This window comes from Anarrhichthys ocellatus, unplaced genomic scaffold, assembly GCF_004355925.1.
Source record: "Anarrhichthys ocellatus isolate YVR2014 unplaced genomic scaffold, GSC_Weel_1.0 scaffold39, whole genome shotgun sequence".
NCBI lineage: Eukaryota > Metazoa > Chordata > Actinopteri > Perciformes > Anarhichadidae > Anarrhichthys > Anarrhichthys ocellatus.
In genome coordinates this window covers 2508427-2531560 of record NW_022280069.1, presented here as the reverse complement: position 1 = coordinate 2531560, position 23134 = coordinate 2508427, and the positions used below count along the sequence as shown (strand labels likewise).

General features: G+C 41.9%; 4 protein-coding genes across 4 annotated transcripts in view; 3 read left to right on the top strand and 1 right to left on the bottom strand.

The window, feature by feature from the left end:
- Positions 1-803: 803 nt before the first annotated feature.
- On the bottom strand, positions 804-2948 carry pkdc (protein kinase-like domain containing). The gene is made up of 2 exons (XM_031867529.1): positions 2408-2948; positions 804-2092 (listed from the first exon to the last, which is right to left on the bottom strand). The coding sequence occupies exons 1-2, from the start codon at positions 2842-2844 to the stop codon at positions 1501-1503; spliced, it is 1029 nt and encodes a 342-aa protein (XP_031723389.1). The 5' UTR covers positions 2845-2948; the 3' UTR covers positions 804-1500.
- A 3877-nt stretch (positions 2949-6825) lies between these two features.
- Positions 6826-12407, top strand: ankmy2a (ankyrin repeat and MYND domain containing 2a). Its single transcript, XM_031867453.1, has 10 exons — positions 6826-7023; positions 7329-7393; positions 8863-9001; positions 9113-9211; positions 9771-9931; positions 10469-10683; positions 10957-11092; positions 11253-11381; positions 11523-11652; positions 12039-12407. The coding sequence occupies exons 1-10, from the start codon at positions 6957-6959 to the stop codon at positions 12158-12160; spliced, it is 1263 nt and encodes a 420-aa protein (XP_031723313.1). The 5' UTR covers positions 6826-6956; the 3' UTR covers positions 12161-12407.
- Positions 12408-18951: 6544 nt separating this feature from the next.
- Positions 18952-21190, top strand: sostdc1a (sclerostin domain containing 1a). Its single transcript, XM_031867567.1, has 2 exons — positions 18952-19159; positions 20751-21190. Exons 1-2 carry the CDS (start codon positions 18952-18954, stop codon positions 21188-21190), a joined length of 648 nt encoding a protein of 215 aa, XP_031723427.1.
- A 1453-nt stretch (positions 21191-22643) lies between these two features.
- Positions 22644-23134, top strand: part of crppa (CDP-L-ribitol pyrophosphorylase A) — a 44821-nt gene continuing 44330 nt past the window's right edge. The window contains exon 1 of the mRNA XM_031867310.1: positions 22644-23016. Within this exon, the coding sequence (XP_031723170.1) occupies positions 22763-23016 (254 nt within the window). The 5' untranslated portion in view covers positions 22644-22762. The remainder of the gene's footprint in view (positions 23017-23134) is intronic.

Sequence of the window (23134 nt, the reverse complement as noted above, 5' to 3'; positions counted from 1 at the left end):
GCTGATCCGAGACAACAGATCCGGTTAAGAAACCAGAAGGACCAGTCGAGGAAGTAGTCAGATGATCCCTCCTCTGTTTGGTTAACACATTACTTCAGATTAGTTTCCTCCTCACTTAAATAAAGCAAGAAAGATTTGAAAATATCTTATTATTTTTGATTTATGCCTCTTATTATTCCTCTTTTTTTGTTCTTGTCCATCCCTAGTGATTAATAAAGGACTGTTATAAGAGACCATGATGGTTTCTTAAGTACAAGCACTTTTTCATCATATGATAATATAATAACAGATTTTAGACATGTGATACATTATAATTACTTTGAGAGCATTCATTAGGAATTTAGACTTAATATATATTTTGTCAACAATAAAGATAGTTAATTGCATTTTTATAGTTCTACATTTGCTCTACTCATACACACAAGTATAGAAGTGATCCCTCTGAATCCTGTGTGTTCTGTAATACTGGCACAGAAACAATTCTACATTTATTCTATGAATGCATTTATGATATATATTATTTAAGACTAAGAAAAGAGATGTTATTCTTTATTATGGGGGAAATAATCTGGACAGAAGTTATGTCTTCTTTTGAACCATCTAATTTTATATGTTAAGTGTTGTATCTACAAATGCAAATGGTCTGAAAGGAAACTCAATATGTACCAGCTCAAGCAGGAAATGAAACTGGACAGTGAAACACTAAAAGTACTGACAATTCAGATAACCATCAGGACTATGGTCAACTATAAAAAAAAACTCTTTTTAAGTTATATAATGTATTTACCCCTTTTCCTCTTGTTACCAATTGTATTCCTCAGCTTCTTTGTAGCAGTGAATACAGAAATGGACCTTTTCAAACAACATACATATTCTAAGTGGACGCCCTTTGTTTTAAACCATTTCTATGTTTTATTTCCTGTTGGAATGTTCGTGTGTTCACGGCATTGATACACAGGTGGGTTAAGTAATAATCAAACTAATTATTTATTCATAAATCAGAATATACAAAGACACCGCCTAGTTATGACTATGAAGCTATTAATATGCCTCCAAATGTGACAAAGATCTCTATATATTACTAGAAAATGATCTCACCAATGGAACGTTTTTATAACCAACAATCGTTTGGTAAATCTTTTCTTCTAATTTTATTCCTGATTTATTTATCTTCATGTTTATTCTACTGCTAAACCGTCCTGCAGTACTGAAATACTTTCTGCTCCCAGCATTATCATTTTAACTTCACATAATGACACAAAATGTGTGGATGAACGAGGCAAAGTCAGAAAGGACTTCAAAGAGCTGCAGTGTAGGAAAGAAAAGCCAGAGCATTTTGTAACTCTTTAAAACTTGTATTTTTCCAGAAATGGTTTGCATGCTTCTCTGTACACAGGTGTTTGTGGCTGATTTAATGTTTTACATAAACAGATTTTCAGTTTCAAACCGGTCTCCTCTCAGCCACACGCTCAGTTCTCTGGTTGTCTGAAGGTATGTTGTTTACAGTTTCAGTTTGCGGAGGACCTCCTTGGTCAACTGTTTACTGTACCGGTTGATCTTCCGGTGTCCGGGCATCCATCCCAGCAGAAAGCGATGAAAGTCTGTCCATGCGAACGCAAACATCTCCCTCCACTCTTTCTCCAGGGCAACGACATCCACATCTTTCTTCACCGCTTGCTTTAACTCGGTGAAATAGAAGTCCAGCAGGCCCGGTACCCTCTTCTCACACTCCCTCTCCTCCATGCAGCTTCCTAAGAAATACACAACATCTTTCATCCCGCAGCCTCCTCCCACATACTGGAAGTCCACAGCCGCCACGTCCCCTCCGCTCTGCGAAAAACAGAAGTTGGCTAACTTGGCGTCTCCGTGAACGACGGTCTTGAAGAGACACTCGTTGAGTTTCTTGTCGATGTCGCCGGCTGCTGCTTTGAGCTCGGCGTTGTCCATGGCCTCCAGCTCGTCCGGACGGGTCTCCAGGTGCCAGTAGGTGCCGACAGGCCACAGGCCCTCTGGTGTCACGCCCAGGAAGAGAGCATGGAAGTGGGCAAGCCAGCTGAGACAAGCCTTTATTTCTCTGTCCTTCACGCTGGTCCTATGAAGACAAACAACAAACTGTTATTCATCCGGCATGGAATGTCTTCCTCTTCTCCATGCCTTGAAAGACATGGAAAACAAGTCTTAAAACTGACAAATGTTCTTCAGTATGTAGGATGTTTTAGCCATAACGCAAGAATTCATATGGTAATTATGACAATTTCAGGGAAAAAAATATATTTCACACAGAAGTGACTGAATAAAATTATGAAATGAAACATTTTTTAGTGTCTCTGTCCACTCATGTGATGCACTAAACTCAACAGAGCTCCAGAATGTCCCAGTGGTTCACACCTAATCTGTGCTCGTATACCTTCTCTGATCATAACCCGCCACGTCCAGATCCTCCAGCACCATCAGCATCTCGTCTCCATGGGAAGAAGCAGCCAGGCAGGCAGGAGTCCGACAGCTACGATCGGTGGAATACTTCCGATACCAGTGCGTCTCCACCTGGTAGGATCTCACTTTACGCGTGTGGGAGCGATCTGTGTTCCAGCCGCCGGGGTGCTCAGCCTCCTCCGGAAACATGACGTGCTTGACGACCACAGACGGCCGGTCGCAGCCCTCCAGGTGCAGCCTCACTATCTCCCCGTAGCCGCTCCACAGCGTCTGGATCTTCGCACCGACGCGCAGGGATGACGCAGCGCATGCCCGCAGGATGAGATCCTGGTGCTCCGGTTTCATTTCCAGTCGGAGCTGAAGAGCAAAGAGGAGGAGGCGTGTTAAGTGCATCAAGTACAAATTCAACATACTTGTACTTTACTTGTGTATTTCCATTCTATGCAGCTTTATACTTCTACTCCACTACATCTCTGAGGCAAATGCTGTACTTTTTACTTCACTTCCTTTGTCTGACAGCTTGAGTTACTTTTCACAATACAATTTTAATCCTCTACCTGCATCTCCAGATGTGTTGATTTTATATTAGATTTTTTTTCCTTATGAGCTGAAGGATGAAGTGTGATGAGAAAGCTACTTCATAAACTAAATAAACTCTTTAATAAGCCTCTTTGATCAGCTGTAAAGTTCATCGTTCTTCTGACAAAATGACTTTTTAGAGATACGTGTTTCTCACAGGACAGTGAGGCTTCAAACATATGATGATATTAGAGACTATGGTGCATTGCTGTAGATTAAACTACCCAAAGGTATATAAAGAAGTTCAACATCTACAACATTAAAATGTAACATACACATTCATGCAGCAGTAATATGAATCTAGAAATATCCTATATAATAGCAAAACACTGACAACTACTACAAACTACTGCACAGTCAATACTTTTATTTTTAAGTACATTTTTTTGCTGCTCACAGATCTTTTACTCATGCAAAATACCGACATATAGATCCTCTCGTTATTGTTGCTGTTGGTCACTGCAGTATCTTAGAGTGCATCGCTTACCTCACTCACAAATAATAAACAGTCTTTATTTATGTTTCCTTCTCACACATTCAGTGGAGGCTGCTGTGACGTATACATTGTAACTATGTAACAATAACTGTGTCTCAAATATGCCAAAACGCTGCAGAAACACAACGCTGTATTTTACTTCCTGCTTTATGTCCGATAACAGGAAGTATTCTCCACAGCCTTCCGTGTGATGCTTAAAGCTGCAGACATGGAGTAAAGACAGCTAAATGAACACTGCTGCCACCTGCTGGTCTGGAGTGCATCAACAGCAGCGTGTGGTCCTCATCATAACTGATGGAGACCTTCGGGGCTTGGACACGTGGTTGGTCGCTGTGTGAGCTAAAAGGAGCTGCGTTCCAAATCACATACTTTTTTACTCGTAGCTGCAGCTGCCCGTAGAAAGTGCGTACTGTTTCACGCAGTATGTATTTCATTGGGACATACTACTTCCTCATAACATGGCACCTTGAACTGTGACCCTCTTACCTATGTACCTGCCTCGCAAAGGATTGTGGGTCAGAATAGCCAGAAAAACATGCTGGCCTAATCCCAATGTCCCCCCCTAAGGCTTTAAACCCTGAACCCTCAGGGACTTAGTGACATCACCTGTTAAATGGTTGAGTGTGAGAGTCTGTGAGGGATTGAAATGGTGTAAATACTAACGGGACAGCACTTTGCTGCAACATATCACGTTATTATGACAAAGGCAAAAAATATTTTGTACAATTGTGGGTATTTAACTTTTTACTCCCTGATTTGAACGTCTTCCAGGCTCTTTCCTCACAAGATGAGCGGTAACTTCAGGCCGATGGCTTGCACACTGCAAAATTCAGAAAAAAAAATATAATATGAGATTAAAGTTGTAAATTGATGAGAAAAAAACCTGGATATTCTCTGAGATTTAAGTGGAAGAAAATCATAGATTTACAATATTTATGGATATTTTCTGAGATTAAGGTTGCAAATTTACGGGAAAAAAATTGTAAATTAGCGAGATTATAACATCATACATTTACAAGATATACATTGTCTCATACATTTATGATTAAATAAATAAAAAAAAATGTGTAATTTGTTGTATTAACTTCAATCAGTCACTTTTATCTCAGAAAATATTCAAGTTTTTCTCACGAATTTCTGACTTTAATCTCTGAGTTTTTTCTCTGAATACTACCCCGTCACTGGATCCGTAATTATTATTATTATTATTTACCTAAAATGGCCCTAATACGCCGTTGTAACCTTTTTACTTTGTGTGAGTGCAAGTTTACATCACATGACATTAATCTGACAGACCGAATCCTGCTGCATCCCTCAACTACTGCAGGTCTGTGGGTTTCTACCACACAGTGTCCTCGTCCACAGACTTTTCACTTTCTTTCCTCCCATTGGCTTTATATCTTTATTTTGATCGTTCAGGTTTTCACTGCAGCACATACTTATCAGTTGATCAATATATACGGCTTCTCTCCCACAGGGCTGTGTTCTCTGTCCTCGTGTGTGCCTCGGCATCGATACTTATTCGTCCAAACTCCCAAAACCTGGTATGAGGCGCAGAGCTACTGCAGAGAGACTTGTATTGACCTCGCCACCATGGACGACATCAGCGAGATGGAGACAGGTCTTGAAAGTGTCCAGGACTAAAATGAAGCCGTGTGGATAGGACTTCGGAAAGTTCTCTGGCGGACAAAGATTTCTACAAGGAGGGAGAAAGAAATTATCTGTATGAGATTTTGGGGCCACCTGCAAAATACAACTGTAGATCTTACAAAGAGGGGGAACTGAAAGTATCAAACTGCCCAGATCTTCATTATACTATTTGCTTTGATGGTGAGTCATTCACACAAACACACACACACACACACACACACACACACACACACAGACATACAGTCTTGTTACCATTAACTTTGGGTACATATTGACTTACATTTATTTTCTGGAGACGTGCATGTTGACCCCAAAAGGAAGTCAAGTCCCCACAATGTGAGTGTGTCAACAGATTTATGTCCCCACATCACGAGCAGTCCTAATAGACACATCATTGATTATGCATGCTATTTATGCACATTTGCTATGATGTTATTGGAGGCATTGAAAACCCTTGATACAATAAAGCCAACCAATAGTACGCCAACATTGGCATGCTAACATTTAGCAGGTATATTGTTTACCATGTTCACAATCATAGTTTAGCATGTTAGCATGCTAACATTTGCTAATTAGTGCTGAAGACAAAGTACAGCTAGGCTGATGGGAATGTCATTAACTTTGCAAGTATTTCAGAATCAGAATTTTGTTTTATTGCCAAGTAGGCTTTCACATACAGTCACACTTCTTTGGTTTATTGGTGTGTAACAGAAACATAGTAAGAGAAAATAAGATGAAAAATGATGCATGCTGGCAGGAAGAAGAAATACAAATAGCTGCTGATCACATCATCCTTCCCAAACCAGTGCCTAAGATTACCCAGAGTTCAACAATAATTAAAGTTCACACACACTTTATATGCATTGAATGTTACCCCAAAGAGAGCTATTATTAATAATATTACAGATATATTATAGTTATACTCCTTTTTCGTATATAGTAGAAAATGGCATTTCACAATCAGGGGTGTTGGCGCAGGACACATGACTTAAGATTTGACTTGACAAAATGAAAAAGTACAGGACATTGTGATATTAGTGTAACGTCTGTAAGTGCAGGTGAGGTCTATTCAGCCAAAGGTACAAGCAAATACTACACTGTACTTCCTGAAAGATTTGAATAAATTCAACGGGACATGAAGAGAGACGAGAGAGAGAGAGCAAAGATAACATAAGGTAAGTCTGTTCTATATTCTCTTGCTCACATAATTATTTGTGCACCATATCTAAAACAAGAAATACATAAAATAGCAAAATGCTGGGGTTTCCCCGAGAAGCTTCTATTAGAGCTTGTCTCTTTTATCTCTTTCTTTTGATACGCAGACAAACACAGATTATTAATCTGGGTATAAATATGTATGAAGGCTGGACAATAAGGATGACACCTTCTCACCTGATGACCACATTGAAGCACTTAACATTTCTGAATGAACTTTGGAGACTTCTGTGGAACTGATTATTTCAGCGACACAACAGGGGGTACTTGATTTGATTTGTTATGATTTATGCGTCTTTGTCGTAAGTATGATTTATCCTGCATATATACCTCAGTTTATTTCAATTTAATTATTTCGAAAACATCTGCTTAAATCTACCGGACTAAAATTTGAAGTATGTTTTTTGTCTGTAACCTAGTACACCCCTGCGAACACGTACGCAGTGGTACATTCCAAATGACAGCTAGCTCCATGCTCGAGCGCGAGCTAGACTGCCACTACCACAGAAAGCCTTCTTTTAACCAACAACATCGCGTTTTATTTGTGCCGTTATAGCCTACTTTCTACTTATTGACCACCAACATGTCCACACCTAAGAAGGGAGACTTGTCTCCAAGCGAGAAGGAGTTGTTTGAGGTCATCACTGCAGGTAAGCCTCTTCGGATAATGCTAATCCCTCTAGAACCCCCACACAGGGAGCTAGCTCTTGTTAGCTTGTATGCTAACGTTAGCCAATTTATATTGTGATAGTTTGAAGCTCACCACTGTGAACTTAACTTGTATCCAAATGCCTGTTTTTCTTGCTGTAGAGTCATAAAAGTGTGTATTTTGTAACGGTAACATTATGACAGACGAGTTGATGACTAAAACGTTTAAGAATCTCAGAAAATGAACTGCAGGTAAAGCTTGGTGTTTGTATTTATAATACAATAACACTGATTTTTATGCACTTAGGAAATGTTCAAGAGGCCTCGAGGCTGCTGGGCTGTAAGGATGTTCGAGTCAACTGCTTGGATGAGGTAACTCTTAAAGCACGTGGACACAACAAACATTAATTTCTCCTACTTTACATGTATCAAGTATTTATCTCGTGCACAACAATTACAATCTTAGACCTCAGGCTTCCTCCAACAATGCTCATTAAATGTTCATCCTACAGCAACGATGCATCACTTACATCCTAATTAATTTAACTATATTCATACCGTCTGTTTTATTATAACGTTCTCATATTGTCCTGCACCGAACAAACTTTTATGAAGTGAGTCTTGTATTCATTCTCAACATTAGCTTTCAGCTGTGACTCGAATGTCGTCGTTCGTGCAAAAGGGTCAAATGTTGGCGAGTGAACATCATAAGATCCTTGAGCTCTTCCTTTGTTCAGGGACATATGTGTGGGACAAGAGGACTCACTAGTCAGCACTCTGAAGGGCTTTATAGGACGCCCTTCATGTCCGCCTGTCACCATCAGGTGTTTGAAACAGATGTTCTGTTAAGTAGCTGAAGGTGTGGCAGTCTGTTGAGTACTTGTTGTTGTTTTTCTGTTTGCATAAGAGCAGGGATATACCTTCATGTCTAAACGTTTTGGAAAGATTGAAAGAAAACAACAACTCAAAGTCAGAATGCAAAAATAAAGAGGAAAAAGTTGAAAGCTCAGTTGAAAGTTGGGTCTCACATTAAGGAACAGGCGATGCATGTAAAGGTGAAGTATTGGATCTGCAGAATTTAACATGCCAAAGCTCATTCAGTCAATGGAGTGCCGGAAAAAGGAAAGCAGCTCTTGTATGTCACATTATTTAGTATTTTATTTCTTAATTATTAACTGGTTAGTGGGTGTCGGGCTATCAAAAGCTGAATTAACCAAAACTGACATCCCTACAATCGATTAACTGCACACATTTAAATCTCAGGTTCCAGCTTCTCCAGTGTGAGGTTTGCTGCTGCCTTCTATTTTATATCATTTATATAATATCTTCAACATGAAAACTGATTATCTTTAGGTTCTTTGTTTGTCAGATACAAGACATCTGATGCCACCACCCATTGGAAGGGAGAAATTTAACAATGCGATTAATAGTCAGCAGATGAATGACAAATGAAAGCGATTTGTTAGTGGCAGCCTTAATGCTGTAAATCCTTTAAACCAGAGGTCTTCATTCAGCCGACGGAATATTTAAACCTTACAGGACATGCAACATCACAACAGGTGGGGGGGCAGTCGTTAGGACAACACAGACGGGGATAACAAAAAATAAAATATACTCAATAACGATCAGTTTAAACTCCTTGTTATTATTTATTTTATTATTATTATAGAAAGGGGAGACAGTATCCAAAATGTTTGTCAATGTTTTTAATTTGTGATTTTATAAAGACTTTTATATTCATGATTAAACTCTTCTTTGTAGGAACTTTGTTCATATTTTCTGAAAAGTGAAATTGTTCATGTAAATTGTGTGTCTGAGCTCTGTTTTGTTCTGGTCCACAGTACGGGATGACCCCTCTCATGCACGCTGCTTACAAAGGGAAAGCCGACATGTGCAAGTTGCTGCTGCAACACGGAGCGGACGTGAACTGCAACGAACACGAGCACGGATACACAGCGCTGATGTTTGCTGGCCTGTCAGGTTGGAGCCGATGACCTGATTTAAAAAATCTCATCTCTGTTATCTTTTTGTGAAAGTCCCCCCCCCCCCCCCCCATGTGTGTTGTGACTCCTCCTCCCTCTGTGGCTGCAGGTAAGACCGACATCACGTGGATGATGCTGGACGCCGGGGCGGAAACAGACGTGGTCAACTCAGTAGGAAGGACCGCCGCACAGATGGCAGCCTTTGTCGGTACGTCTGTTTGTGAAATCTAAATGCGTCCCAGTGTTAACGGATGTAGATGTGGCAACTTCACAAGCATCTACATCAATCACCACAGCAACATCAGCTGAAGAGTGTTGAGAGCATCTTTAAATCCACAGCTAGAGAATCCTGTGGGGAAATATTTCTGAAAATCTAATTTCAGACATTTCAAGTATCAGCGGTAACCCTGCTAAAAGCAGCTAGCACCGCAAAGAAGCACAAATCAACTTAATGGAAACGGCAGCTCCAACGTTGTTACTTCATCTTTCACGACACTCCATAAAACACTACGTAAAGTAAGACGTGAGGAAAAGGATTTGTTTATGTCGACAAAGATCAATCTCTAACTTTTCCACTTGAATCACCGTTCTGTTAGACTTTTCCCCCGTTGGAGGTCATTTTTTCCGAGTACAATGGGTTGCAGCTAAAGAGCCGAGCTTTGTTTGCACCGACTTAAACTGTGATTCCAGTGTTGCATTTAAACGGCTTGTAACCTGCTCTGTTTAATACATAAACACGTGACCGTCTCCTCTTTTTCCCTGCGCAGGACAACACGACTGTGTCACGGTGATCAACAACTTCTTCTCCCGGGCCAGACTGGACTACTACACCAAGCCTCAGGGTTTGGAGAAGGAACCCAAGCTGCCATCCAAACTGGCCGGACCCCTCCACAAGGTCATCATGAGCACCAACCTGAACCCCGTCAAGGTAGGACACCGCTGGGGTGGTTTAATAGGTTTAAATTGTGCTGTAAATATTATAATAATAATAATAATAATAATAGTAATACCTTTATTCGTATACAGCACCTTCTACAAAGTGCTTAGGCAGACAAAGCAAAGGCAATAAAACAGAAAGCAAGATGGACTACGGTATAAATGTAAACACTGATTAAACTGTTAAAAGAAATCGATACAATAGGAACACAAAACAAATAAACAAGTAATCAGAGAATGACTCAGCTGCTGCAGTGATTTAAGACCAGCATGCTTTAGGGCTTCTTGGATCTTGCATCACGCACAAGAGCACTAAATGAGGCTCCACGTGTGCCCAAAATACACGACCACTTTGTACAGTAATGCCTCCTGTTCCGGCTAAAAGAGGAACTCCACCGATTTTACACATCAAGTCTGTTTATAAGTCTGGGGGAGGGGGAGTGCTATCGCATGTATGTAAATAAATGAATGTATAAAGCCTTTTCTGGCTCCAGAATGGAAGTTGATGAGTGTCTCCTGTGTCTTGCAGATGGTGATGCTGGTGAAGGAGAACCCTCTGGTGGCCGAGGTGGAGGCTCTGGAGAAATGCCGCCGGGTGATGGAGCTCATCTGTGAGAAGTGCATCAAGCAGCAGGACATGAACGAGGTGCTGGCCATGAAGATGCACTACATCAGCTGCGTGCTGGGAAAGTGTGCGTCCTTCCTCAAGGACCGCGAGGACAAGCTGGACGGCCTCATCAAGAGGTGAGGCCGGTATTTACCGTCTCATTTAAGGAGGCCAAAAAGCCAAATTGGGTGATGTTATGATGCCGGTTTAAGTTTCCGACTTCAAGACTAAACGGAGAGGAGCCTGACTGGAGCTGTGTCTGTTCCAACAGGGCTTCTGTCATCTGATCGTTAAATCTCAGGAGTTTCATTAATCTTCAAACACAAACTTTACATTTCTTTGATCATCAGTTGTCGTGTGATTTGCGTTTCCGTTCTAAAAGTTGAGCTCCTTGGTTCCCCGTCCTGCAGCTTGCTGAAGGGTCGGGACAGAGACGGCTTCCCCGTGTACCAGGAGAAGTTCCTCAGAGAGTGCATCCGCAAGTTCCCGTACTGTGACGCCACTCTGCTGCAGCAGCTGGTGCGGAGCATCGCCCCCGTGGAGATCGTGAGTCTGGATGAGAGTTAATCCAGCATTTAGCTGCTCCTCAGTACATCACAGTAGAGCTGAAGCATATGCTTTTGGTTGCGTCTCATCTCGATGTAAAGGTTCTGTGTTAGTGTCTTGTTGTGCGATGCCTGATCGGGTTTTCTTTCTGTGCTTGCAGGGTAACGACCCCACAGCTCTGTCGGTGCTGACTCAGGCCATCACCGGTCAGGTCGGCTTCATGGATGCAGAGTTTTGTACCTCGTGTGGCGAGAAGGGCGCCGAGAAGAGATGCTCCGTCTGCAAGATGGTGAGTGTCAAAACGACAGAAACGTATCAATTTTCATCTTTTCTTCATGTGTAAAGAGTGTTTGGTGTTTTACTGCGTGCGGCTTTTAATTATCACGTTACACGTTCAAATAAAGTCGCCTCTATTTTTCTCGGGCGCTAGGTGATCTACTGCGGCCAGGCCTGTCAGAAGATGCACTGGTTCACCCACAAGAAAGTTTGCAAGACGCTCCAAGAGCAGAGAGAGGAGCAGGAGGCCGAGTCAGCCACGCTGAGGCTGCAGCAGAGCAAAGGTACGTCTGTCTCAAACGTGACACACAAGAAAAGATGACTTGTTTTAGATCGGAAATGCAAAATGTAAATGAGTAATAAATACATATGTAGGACTCAGTATTTTAGTTTTTTTATTTGTCTAAGAAATTCAGAAAATGGTCGTTATTTCTTCCATTATGAGGGAAAATAGAAAGATGGATATTAGATTTTTAAAATCTTAATCTGTAATTAACCAGTGCATGGAAAAGCAATTTGTTGGATGTTGGATGTTGATGTCTCGCCTTAAACCAACATGACAGAACATAAACTGTCGACGGTCACCCTCGGATCACAGATGTCTTGTTTCTGTATTTATATTCTGTGTTTCTGCACGGTCAAACTAAACTGTGTCGTCTCTGTGTTTCAGGGGAGAGTGAAGCTGTGCAGGAGGCCTCAGACTCCATGCACGAGCTCTCGATGGAGCCCGACAGTGAGGCCCCCCCCTCAGAAACCTCAAACCCTTCTCCAATCCCGGCTGCTGACAACTGAGCGGGCCTGAATCCAGCCGAACGGCACAGAGAGAGAGAGAGAGAGAGAGAGAGAGAGAGAGAGAGAGCTGACTGGCACTGAGACTGAAAGCCAGACGGAGACGGACCAGCCGTAGACGAGAACCCATATTTATTATCCACCTGAGACTGTCTCAAAGGTCCGAGGCCACGGCGGTCATCTCTTTATTTTATATGTTATATGTGAATGTGAAGAATTGACGTGTTTGTGGTAGAGGTCTCTGGGGGGGGCGGGGGGGGCGGCGCGGCATGTGAATGGTTCACATCGATGATGGCCTTAAGAAACTGTAGCAACCTGTGCAGGAAAGACGTGACTGTGTAGCCAATCAGAGCAGCGGCTTGTTTGCTACGTACTTGATTTGTTGTTGGGACGTTAACTTCATAGCGGACTGTTAGCGGAAGGCAAGGCTGCACAATATTCACCAAACATGTATATTTTTGAAATACAAACATAAACATTAATTGAATTACTGTGTTTCCTGATAGATGACAATAATGCTCATGCTTTTCTTAGTTTATTTTGATCGTATCGACCGTTTAATCAGCTGGTTTAACTGTAACTTTAGTTTGAGCTTTGTTGGGCCTCACTGTTGAACTTTCTGTTTTATTGCCTTTGCTTTTGCTGCTTTCTATGTCAAAGCACTTTGTAAACATGGTTTTTAAAGGTGCTATAAATAAAGTTATTATTATTTTCATGATTTTCCTAACTGAACCAAAATGAAAGTGTTTTTTTTTTTTTCCCTCAAAATGCAACATTATTGGTTGTTGGAGCCTCGTGTACAGCACAAGAACACCAACATTCTAGTCGTGTGCGTTTGATAACCTTTCCTTTATTGTGCAGCCTGAATGCACAGATGTTTGATGTTTGTCCTGAACACACTGATCATCTCCAAAATGTCAAACAACTTGAGCTCAATCACGTGCAATAAAGACCAGCTTCATCAAAGTGATCCTATTGGTTTTTGGTGTGAAGTCTTAATCTCTCTGAAAGCATCACGTTCACTACATTTGTTTACATTTTGGTAAATTGGTGGCATTAACAGTAAGTCGCAGGTCCTGTTTGTAATGTACCGATGGATATACAGTCAACTATCACTGGATTAGTTTGGTACTGAAGAAAACTTCAGAACAAGAGGATTCTCTGTTAAGTTCTGTTGTACTGAGTATGATATGAAGTATGATTTAGTAAACCCACCAATGTTTTGTCATGCATGACATTTATTTTCCTGGCTTTAGTTCCCCTGCAAGCCCAGGGATTCAAACCAACAACCTCTCAGCCAGAGTAACTTTTTAACTTCATGACATTTTCACATCTTCCCAGATAATTCACAGGAGAAATATAGAACTCATCAGAAACAGACCTGATGTTATTGTTGTGGAGGTGAAGTGCAGTCAAGCAGCAGTTGAGGGAACGACAGCTGAGCCCTCTGATCTAAATTAAATTAAAATAAATGAGCTTTTCCTTCCTCAACAGAAGCCTACCTTGTTGTTATTCAGCCACAAGTCCCTCAGAGAGTGGAATCTTGACAAGTCGGGGACGCTGTTGAGTTTTCTGTTCAGCAAAACAGAAAACATGTCAATCTTTTCTGAATCTCTTGTTTGTTTGAGTACCACAGGTACATTTGTTTTAAATGCCCCCAAAAGGTGTCTTACTTTGTGACAAGGCTGAGTTTGCAAACGTCGACGTCCCTCCTTATTCCAGACTTCTGCAGAGACTCCTCCATGTGCTGTATTTATGGTGAGAGAAGAAGAAATCACAGATTACAAAGTGACAGAAGCTACATTCATGTGATTAAATGACTGTATCATTGATCTGCAGGGAAGGCACATATCCAGCAGAGGGCAATGTTTTACCAAAATTAAAAAATGAATAGGCAAACGAAGTCAATTTATTTTAGTTTGCAGCTTTATTTATTCACATTGTGGTTCGTAATAATGTGCAATGGACTCCCAAAAGAATTTCTCTTCATCCTCACTGTCGGTACATTTACTGAAGTACTGAATTTAATGTAATTTTATTTTACTTTGAGTTTGGGGAACTTTTCTACCTTTTTTCAGCTAAATTTCAGAGGGAAATAATGTAGTTTTGTGTTTCATAACTTGTAACAGCTGTGGTAACTTGTCACTACTTTGAGTTCAACATAACAATGAATACACTTAATCCCATTCTCTCCGAGAGCGAGGTGAGAAGATATACTCTTATGTCTGTGAGAATGGAGCCAAAACAGGAACACAAGTAGCTCAGTTTAAAGACTGGAACTTTAAAAAACATGATGACTTTACACTTAAAGATATTTCTCTCAACCAACAAACCTCTACAACATCTGGAGGAGCATGTAAATATATCATTTATTTGGGAATAAATTGTATTTATTTGAGCATGGTACTGTGGGTCATTCTTGACCTTAGAATTGGCACCTGGTGCAGAATTCCCTCAACTCAAGGTCCACTTACTGGCTTTTTTGGGGAGGTTTTTAGTCCGCTGCCTCTATCAGCTAACGGAAACGATTTAGGTGACATCAGAATTGTGGAAAGTTGGTCGCGTGATAACAAGGTCGGACACGATGGTGAGTTCGTACCCTCTTGTCTTGATGACACCTGAACCAGTTCCGTTTGCTGATGAAGACCATGAGATGTGGTTGACAGCTCCTGAAAAAAGCTCTAAGAGCAGATTGTTATTGCCTGTATGACCACTAGTACAATGCAGAGGTGGAGGAAGTACTCAGATATTTTACTCAAGTAAAAGGAGCAATACCACAGTGTAAAAGTACTGCATTTAAAATATCCTTAAAGGTGCAGTGCGTAGATTTGGCATCTGTTTTTTTGCAACCAACTGAAACTTCTCCCATGAATCGAGCGAGAAGTAGAACTTTGGTGGCCGATGTGAAAACGTGAATGTCCCTCTCTGGAGCCAGAGTTTGGTTTGTTCATTCTGGGCTTCTGTAGAAACATATATATTATATTATTGAATTTATGTAATAGACTTAATGTTGCAGTTTTTTATAAAGGCCTACTGCCGGGTAACTTGTGAATTTCTTATCTTTAGCCACAATAATACATCATACTTTATTAGTTTTGTATTATTAATCTGAATCTGCATAGAAACTAAAGGTATCAAATAAATGTAGAAGAGTAGAAAGTACAATATAATACAGAAATGTTGTCAAGAAGGAGTATAAAGCAGCAGAAAATGAAAAATACTCAAGTAAAGTACCTCAAAATTATTATTATTGCACTTTGAAAATGCACCATGAGAATATTGGTGTAACAGTAATGATGGTTGAAGTGCCATTGTTTGTCTTATCACTCTCAGGGAACACGGCCCTCCCTCCGTCGTACGTCGTCCGCTGGGATCTTTTGCAAACTCTGTGACATCAGTGACCTTTTCTTTCTTTCTTTGTTCCAGGTGTTGTGCATTCCTTTTGTTCCCCCTCCGGTCGACCCCCGCCACACCTCCCATTGCTACATGTGGGCGCTTCCTGATCACGCTCCCTCTCCCTCCACGCTGCTTGTCAATATGGCTATTAACCCAGCCACCTTTCATTTCCCATGAGGGTTAGGGGGCTACCGAATTCCCGCTGCTGAGTTTCTCTGCTGCCGAGGGCACAAAAGGGGGAGCCCTATCATATTCGCCTCTCCGCATTCATTGAACCCGGTCCCATAAGAAGCTCAGAGGGGCGTCGAAGTGTTAGAAGAGCCGGCCATGTTGCCCTTTTATTTTCTGTCGGAAGTGGAGTGAATGAGCCTCTGGTGCTCCTGTTTGAGGACAAACAGAAGAGAGGAAACAATAACACAAACTGTGACGTTTAATAACAGACTGGCTTCACCTGCTGGGAGATTTAAAACCCTCCCAGTCAAGAATTACATCTATTAAAGGGTCTCCATATGATGTTCAAAACATTAATATAGCAGCAAACAACTATTATGCTATAGTAAATATACAGTGGAGCAACGTGAGCGGAGAATAAACGCTTCCTCTGTGTGTTTTGTTATCAGGGCTTCATGTGCTTTGTTGACATAGGCGGGCCGGCTCTTCATGCTGTTAGTGCATGTTAGTGCATGTGAGCGTGCCCGACTGGCTAGCTTGTGGCCGCTGCTCTTCACCGTTCTTATACGCAGGTTACAGCTGATAACGCCGTCAGGACAACACGTCTACATCGCCAAAGTGAAGCGCCCACCTGGTTCCCTCCTCAGGAAAATAATACCAAAATTGGAGGTATGATATTTTTGACTGACTACAAAACTAAACTCTGCTTTTCTTCATGATGACTACTTTAACTCACTTGGGTAAATACCTGTGTACATTTTCCTATTTTTTACCACTGTGGAATTCGAAATGTTAGTATTTCCTTTCACTCGGGAGAAGGAAGACATGTCCCCGGGCCTCCTCACGCTCTTCAACGAGACCACAACCCTAAAAAAGAGAAGAAAAAAAAGGTGCTCCTGTGATAATAAAACCGAGTGATATCAGCTTTCATTCACATGAGCAACAATTAGTGTCTCTGCACAACGCCTCTCCTCAAATCAGTGAGACAAGCCTGGAATGAACATTCCCCCACAAAAGTAATTGCACCTCTCCTTGTTTTTGTACAGTGGACACTGATCATTAGAGGTGTAACTGACGGGGGTTGAGAGGCAGACGGCCAATTACACACAGACAATATCAGCTTTCATTCACAATCAAACCAGAGAGAGAGAGAGAGAGAGAGAGAGAGGGAGAGAGAGAGACATAGAGAGGGAGGGAGAGAGAGAGGGAGAGAGAGAGGGAGAGGGAGAGAGAGAGACATAGAGAGGGAGGGAGAGAGAGAGGGAGAGAGAGAGGGAGAGGGAGCTAGAGAGAGACATAGAGAGGGAGGGAGAGAGAGAGGGAGAGAGAGAGAGAGAGGCAGGTCTCAACGTGGAGAAGATCCAACATGGAAGACAAACCAGAAGGTAAAACATGATACTTAAGTCATCAGCGTGTGATTAATGCTCCACTGATTAATGAGCATCATTGTGTCTGGATAGTGTTACTGTGACACAACAGGTGTCAGAGAGCTCAGACTTTTAACAGTTTCAGAGGGAATTCAGCAAAAATGTCTCAGTAATTGATCATCTGAGTTCGTTTTTATTTGCTTATTGAAAGGAAGTGACATCATGATGAATTACAACACATCACACTTTGTCAGAGATGGTGATGATCTGTCAAAATGGAGACAGGCATTCTGTGTCTGACAAAAACAAATGTGGAAACTGCGAGCTAGAAACTGGAGGATTGAGTCATGAAGGCAGACGATCAGTGTGTGTGATATTATGGGTATTATTAACGCAAAGTTCTTCTTCATTACAACACTTTTGTTGGACGTGGAAAGTTCTTCTCTACGTGCACAGTGGAAAGTTGTTTAACGCTAATAAGTCCGTCTTTCAAAAGACAGACTTATCGCTCTCTGCTGTTTGAGAAACAGCACGTGGATGGAGATCTAATCATGTGCACCTAAATGTTATGTAGAAATACGGGACAGATGTTAAGTTTTATTTCCGTCCTTCCCATCTTTCCTCCTGTAGCTGATCTGAAAATGTCTGATAAACAAATCTGGAGGTGCAAAGAAATCCTACATTCCAGTACTTTTTTATTTTACATACAACAGCATCTATAGCACATTTGGACAAAACATTATTTGCTCTCCTTTGCATGTGATCAGAGAGGTAAAACAACAATGTTGTACATCACAAATTGCAATTTTCATCATCAGAAGTATAGAAAAGTTAATCAACATCTCACTGGTTTTACAAAGTGCTGCACGAGTTTTTAAAGAATGGAACAGTGGAAACCCTTTCACACGTCTCAGAGCAGCTGCAGCTTTGATTTGGAGTCCAGTGACGGAGGGAACATTTAATGAAACTAATACCGACTGCCATTAAGGACTTCTTAAGATTTCCATATGGAAGCCATGAATGAGGAGGAGAAGCTGCAGCAGTAACATACAACAAACCAAACTGCTGTGAAGTGAAAAAAAAGAACATCCAGAAAATACAATGGGAGAACAGCAGGAGTCACTAAAAGCAGAAGTCTGTTTATCAGCACACAGCTCCACAACAGCTTCATGGAAGAGCATCAGTATCACTTCACAGGTCACTAAAGTAAAGCTAAAACATATTTACAATAAAAAAAGAATCTGTTTTTTCGGACAGTTTTGGTATTTTTAAACAAACCTTCTCAGATTGAAACATGTTATGTATACAAAACAAATCTTTCCTTCTCTGCAGTCTGGAAATCGTCTTATTCTTTCACTCAAAACATTCAGATATTACATAATGAACAAATCCAAGAAGCTTCATCTTGTTTGCCTTCTCTATGTTTTCTATGTTTCTTAATGTCAGATATTGATCAGCTGTCTTCATCGTGATGAAGGTTGGTTGAGGGAGACAACGATGGAAACCAGATGTTTATCCTCTTCTTCCAGACAAAATCTGATATTTAATAAATATATCAGGAATAAAAAAAACACGTGTTGATTACTTAAGCACGAAATCCCATCATCATCCTCATCATCATCATGATAGGCCTCCTCTGCAGAATCCAGGATCAAATTCTAAACCTCCACAATAAAAGCAGTGGGCGGGGTTATATTACGAGCGTACATTTATGGCGACCAATCACAGCCTCCCAACAGAGACGCACCTGAGTAGCAGCCAAAGCGCGAGGCGGTGCCGTCTGTATAAAGAGTCCCGGGTCTCGCTTGTTCTTCATCCAGCATCAGTCCTCCTCCAGTCGGACCTTACATCTCTCCGACCATGCACCTGAGCGCGTGCGAGTCGTGCCACTCCCTGCTCGTGCTCTGCATCCTTCTGAGGAGTTGCCAACCCTTCAGGAACGACGCCACGGAGCTCCTGTTCTCAAGCGTGAGCGCGCCGGTGCCGCCGGAGGTTCAGAGCAACGTGACCCTGAACCGCGCGCGGACCGGCGGGCGAGGAGCGGCCGGCGGGGCGCACGACAGAGGAGGTGAGGACCGGAGGATGCTCCGCTTTGTCGTTTACCGGGTGTTCTCATATACGCTCTTATGATATTAGTATGGAGACCAGAACGTGTGTGTGTGTGTGTTTGTGTGTGTGTGTGTGTGTGTGGGGGGGTACTTTAGAAGAAGTTGCAATAACCTTTCTGTGCTTTAAGATACTTTTTTTGTCCTTATAATTCTGGTTATTTCTAATCTGAGGTTATTTGCACGACATTAAACAGCCATGCTATCTGAATACTGTTTAGGGTTTGGCCATGGATTATTATAGTCCAATCTCTTACTTTGAGTTATTAATCAAATAGCAGCATTCGTAACAGATGAAGAAAACAGAACTAACAGCAAATGCAAGCTGCTCCATTAAAAAAAACAACTGTATTTGATTTTCTTCATTTTAAGGATGCATGCAGCCTCTTGATGAAGCTGTTTTTTGTCTTCCATCTCAAAGAGCCAAGAGACCCATTTAATCAGTCACTTAATCTCATCATCATCACTTACACGTTCTTCAAAAGAGATTGCAGACGACATGCCTCACTTAAAAAATATCATTCTATTGGCAAAAAGTTGGCGTGTATCACAAGAACCCTGCAGTTGTAGAATGATAAAAAATATAAATCACTGTGAAGTTAGAAGGGATGTGTGGTGAGAGATCTCTGCTGCAGACTCCCAGTGTCAGTGTCACTCAGTGTAACACACACCTGGCTGCAGGTACGAGTAGCTGCAGCTTAAAGAAGGGGAAGGAAGCCTCTGATTGTTGGCTCTGAGCTCTATACCAGCAGCCGGCTGTGAAGGAGGGGGGGGTTCATTCATCATACACTGACACTGAGCTGTATGGAGCACTATGAATGGACCTGAGCTTGGGTTACAGTAGGGGGGGGCGAGCCTGCAGCAGAATAACACAGAGTCACATAGCTGCACAGAGGTAATCCTGCTGTTAAATCCCTGCCACACTCAATATAAATAAAAAGATTTACTCTTTTCACATGCGATGATTCCTCAGCTTTTCGACGCAGAAAGGTCAAAACGCGATTTGAGCTGCTTCCCTGAGTTCCTGTGACTTGCCAGAGGTTTCGAATCATAACCAACATAATGTAGGCTACAGAGTAAAGGGCTGAGCAGTGATCCTTTATTATCGTGTGTTAACCTTTATAACGTCACCATGAAGTCTGTAATTGTGTTGTCTCAATTAGTGCTGAAGAGGACATTCGGATGGGAATCTCTCAAAACTAAATCTAACATCAGAGCTGCAACAATTAGTCGATTAACTGAAATGAATCAGCACCTTTTTAATGAGGAAATACTGATTCTGGTCGTGTTTTTAAGTCAACATGCTCTTGTTTCAGCTGCATTTCAATTCGTACATGATTATTAGGTGAATCTGTGTGGTGTTTCGGAGTGTTGGTCGTACAAAACAAGACTTTTAAAGGGTTACCTATGGGCTGTGTGAACGTTATTACAGGCTTTGTGCACTATTCACAGACATTTTATAGTCAGACAATAACCGTTAGTTGCAAGCCCTATATGGTTTTCTATCCTGTGCAGCTGCCAGATTCCCACAATCCTGATTGTGTCTTTCCACAGAGCGAGGCCAAATCGGATGCAGAGAGCTGAGGTCCACTAAGTACATCTCCGACGGCCACTGCACCAGCATCAACCCCATCAAGGAGCTGGTGTGCGCCGGCGAGTGCCTCCCAGCTCAGATGCTCCAAAACTGGATCGGCGGCGCCTACGGCAGGAAGCTGTGGGGTCGCCGGGGCGGCGGCCAGGACTGGCGGTGCGTCAACGACAAGACCCGCACCCAGCGCATCCAGCTGCAGTGCCAGGACGGCAGCGCCAGAACGTACAAAATCACCGTGGTCACCTCCTGCAAGTGCAAGAGGTACTCGAGGCAGCACAACGAGTCGGGCAACAAGTTCGGGGAGCCGGCTCTGTCGGCACCGCAGCTCGTGCACAAGTCCAAGAGCAAGAGGAGGCCGGGGAAGAACCGGCTGAGCGAGAACTGGCACGACACCGAACCCTGAGACTCGCTCCGAAAAATCCACGTGCACCTGCAGGAGGTTTTTGTCTCGGTGATATAGAGACTCGACGGCCAGAGTTTGTGGATTAAACTTCTCAAAGTGACTGGGACTTGATTTAGGTGAAGCTGGTTCCTCGCTATGACGGAGAACTCCAGATGGCATGCTAAGGACTTTTGTGGTTGAAAGATATGTGAACAGAACCGGGGTGTAAACCTTCTGGATCCCCGAGCCAACACACATTGTCCCAGCCATATATGTTCTTATATATTCATTTTATACGCAGATGGAGATCTGCAGTCTCGGCACCAACACCAGTAAACACCAAACAATCTTTTTTTGTAAATACTTTGTACATATATCAAAATTCTTACTTGCCTTTTTGAAGTATGGCCCATGTGTATAAAATTTTACTATGTAAGATTTATGATGTATGATGTAATATATTTTCAGTGGCAACATACAATATGATATGTTGGTTGGTGAGTGGCGTCAGCATGTGGGCGAAATCTGGAAAAAAAGCTTTTTCATCAATCAAGTCTTGTAATAACTTTATATGAAATAAATATCACCTTTTATCACATGTATTGTTGTCAGTGGAGACTTTATGGGTACAAATGACAAACTTCATGGTGGTGAGGTTCTTCATTTTAAATAATGCATAAATATGTATGTGCATAAATTCTTTTTACAGACTGTAAAAAACATTTTGGTATGACTTTTTACTGCAGGAATAGTTTTCCAATGCCAAGGCTGATATAGTTTTGTGTTCTCGCGAGATGTGCTACCACAACCTACTTTCAGCAGCACAAGACAGAGAACCTGAAATCACGCGAGACCTGTGGCGACCTGTAGCAGCTGTAGATGCTTCTCCAAAGATGCATCAAGTATTCACTTGAATTTAACCGGAAATCAAATTATTTCACCTTTAAAATAAAAGTTGATTCTAAACTTAAAAAAACAAACATCTGAGTGTCAAATTATGCAAGAGCAAATTATGATTCATTTAATTTGCTTCTACAGTCGTTGTAAAACGTTATTTAATCAATTGGTTTGACCACTATTGACATTTTTAAGGTAATAGATTGTCTACCATATCTGGTACAGATCTTATGTATTTTACTGGTAGTCCGAATTATATAGAAATTCATATTTTCTGTTGTCAGTGCAATACAGTGTGAGGACCTGGTACTTAAGTATTTCCATTTTGAGACTTTAATTAAATTTACACTTGCGGACTAGGCCTACTATTTGCTATGGAGTATTTTAATTATGGTATTACTTTTAAAGTAGTTTTCACCACTTAATAACTAAGACATTTGAAAACAGTCTGCTTAAGGTAACAGACTTACAAGTACCCCACTACCAAAAATTGGTGGTGAAAGTAAACGACCTAGACTTGGTTTCTTTTATTTTGAAAGCATCCACCGGAAGAACAACATTCAACGGTTCTAGCTTGAACGCGCTGTTTTCCCAAACTCTCCATCCACGTTACCGCTACATTCCCACCCCGCCCATCAGCTGGGGATGGACAGGTTTGGGAATTACCTGCCGTGACCCCCCCTCACCTGCCACCGGATGGAGGTTAACCACACCGACATGCAGAGCGACAGTTGTGATCCGGACAGGCCCGCCGCTCATCCCGGGATTTTCCCAACACGCGAGGCCGGGAAGAGCGACCTCCAGCCGGCGGAACACAGCGTGGACTTCCCGGTGTCGGTGGTTCTTCCTGCCGGCGGCACCGGAGAGAGAACCGGACTACAGACACCGAAACAGTTCTGCTCGTTTCTGGGTCGGCCGCTCATAAGCTACACTATCCAGGCTTTCGAGAGGTGGGAGAATTATAACAATACCATAAGAATAAAATGTCATAAACTCTCTTTGTGTGTAACATGTCCAGGTAACTTCCAGGTGAGCCGTTAGTGACAGCAGGAGAGGGAAACAGTCAGG

Bases quoted from the DNA above. Each gene is read 5' to 3' on its own strand.
- pkdc (XM_031867529.1), bottom strand. From the start codon at position 2,844: ATGTTGAATTTGTACTTGATGCACTTAACACGCCTCCTCCTCTTTGCT. The intron at 2,093-2,407 runs GTATACGAGCAC...TTGTCTTCATAG, and splicing joins GCGGGTTATGATCAGAGAAG to GACCAGCGTGAAGGACAGAG.
- ankmy2a (XM_031867453.1), top strand. From the start codon at position 6,957: ATGTCCACACCTAAGAAGGGAGACTTGTCTCCAAGCGAGAAGGAGTTG. The intron at 7,024-7,328 runs GTAAGCCTCTTC...TTATGCACTTAG, and splicing joins GTTTGAGGTCATCACTGCAG to GAAATGTTCAAGAGGCCTCG. The intron at 9,932-10,468 runs GTAGGACACCGC...TGTGTCTTGCAG, and splicing joins CCAACCTGAACCCCGTCAAG to ATGGTGATGCTGGTGAAGGA.
- sostdc1a (XM_031867567.1), top strand. From the start codon at position 18,952: ATGCACCTGAGCGCGTGCGAGTCGTGCCACTCCCTGCTCGTGCTCTGC. The intron at 19,160-20,750 runs GTGAGGACCGGA...GTCTTTCCACAG, and splicing joins CGGGGCGCACGACAGAGGAG to AGCGAGGCCAAATCGGATGC.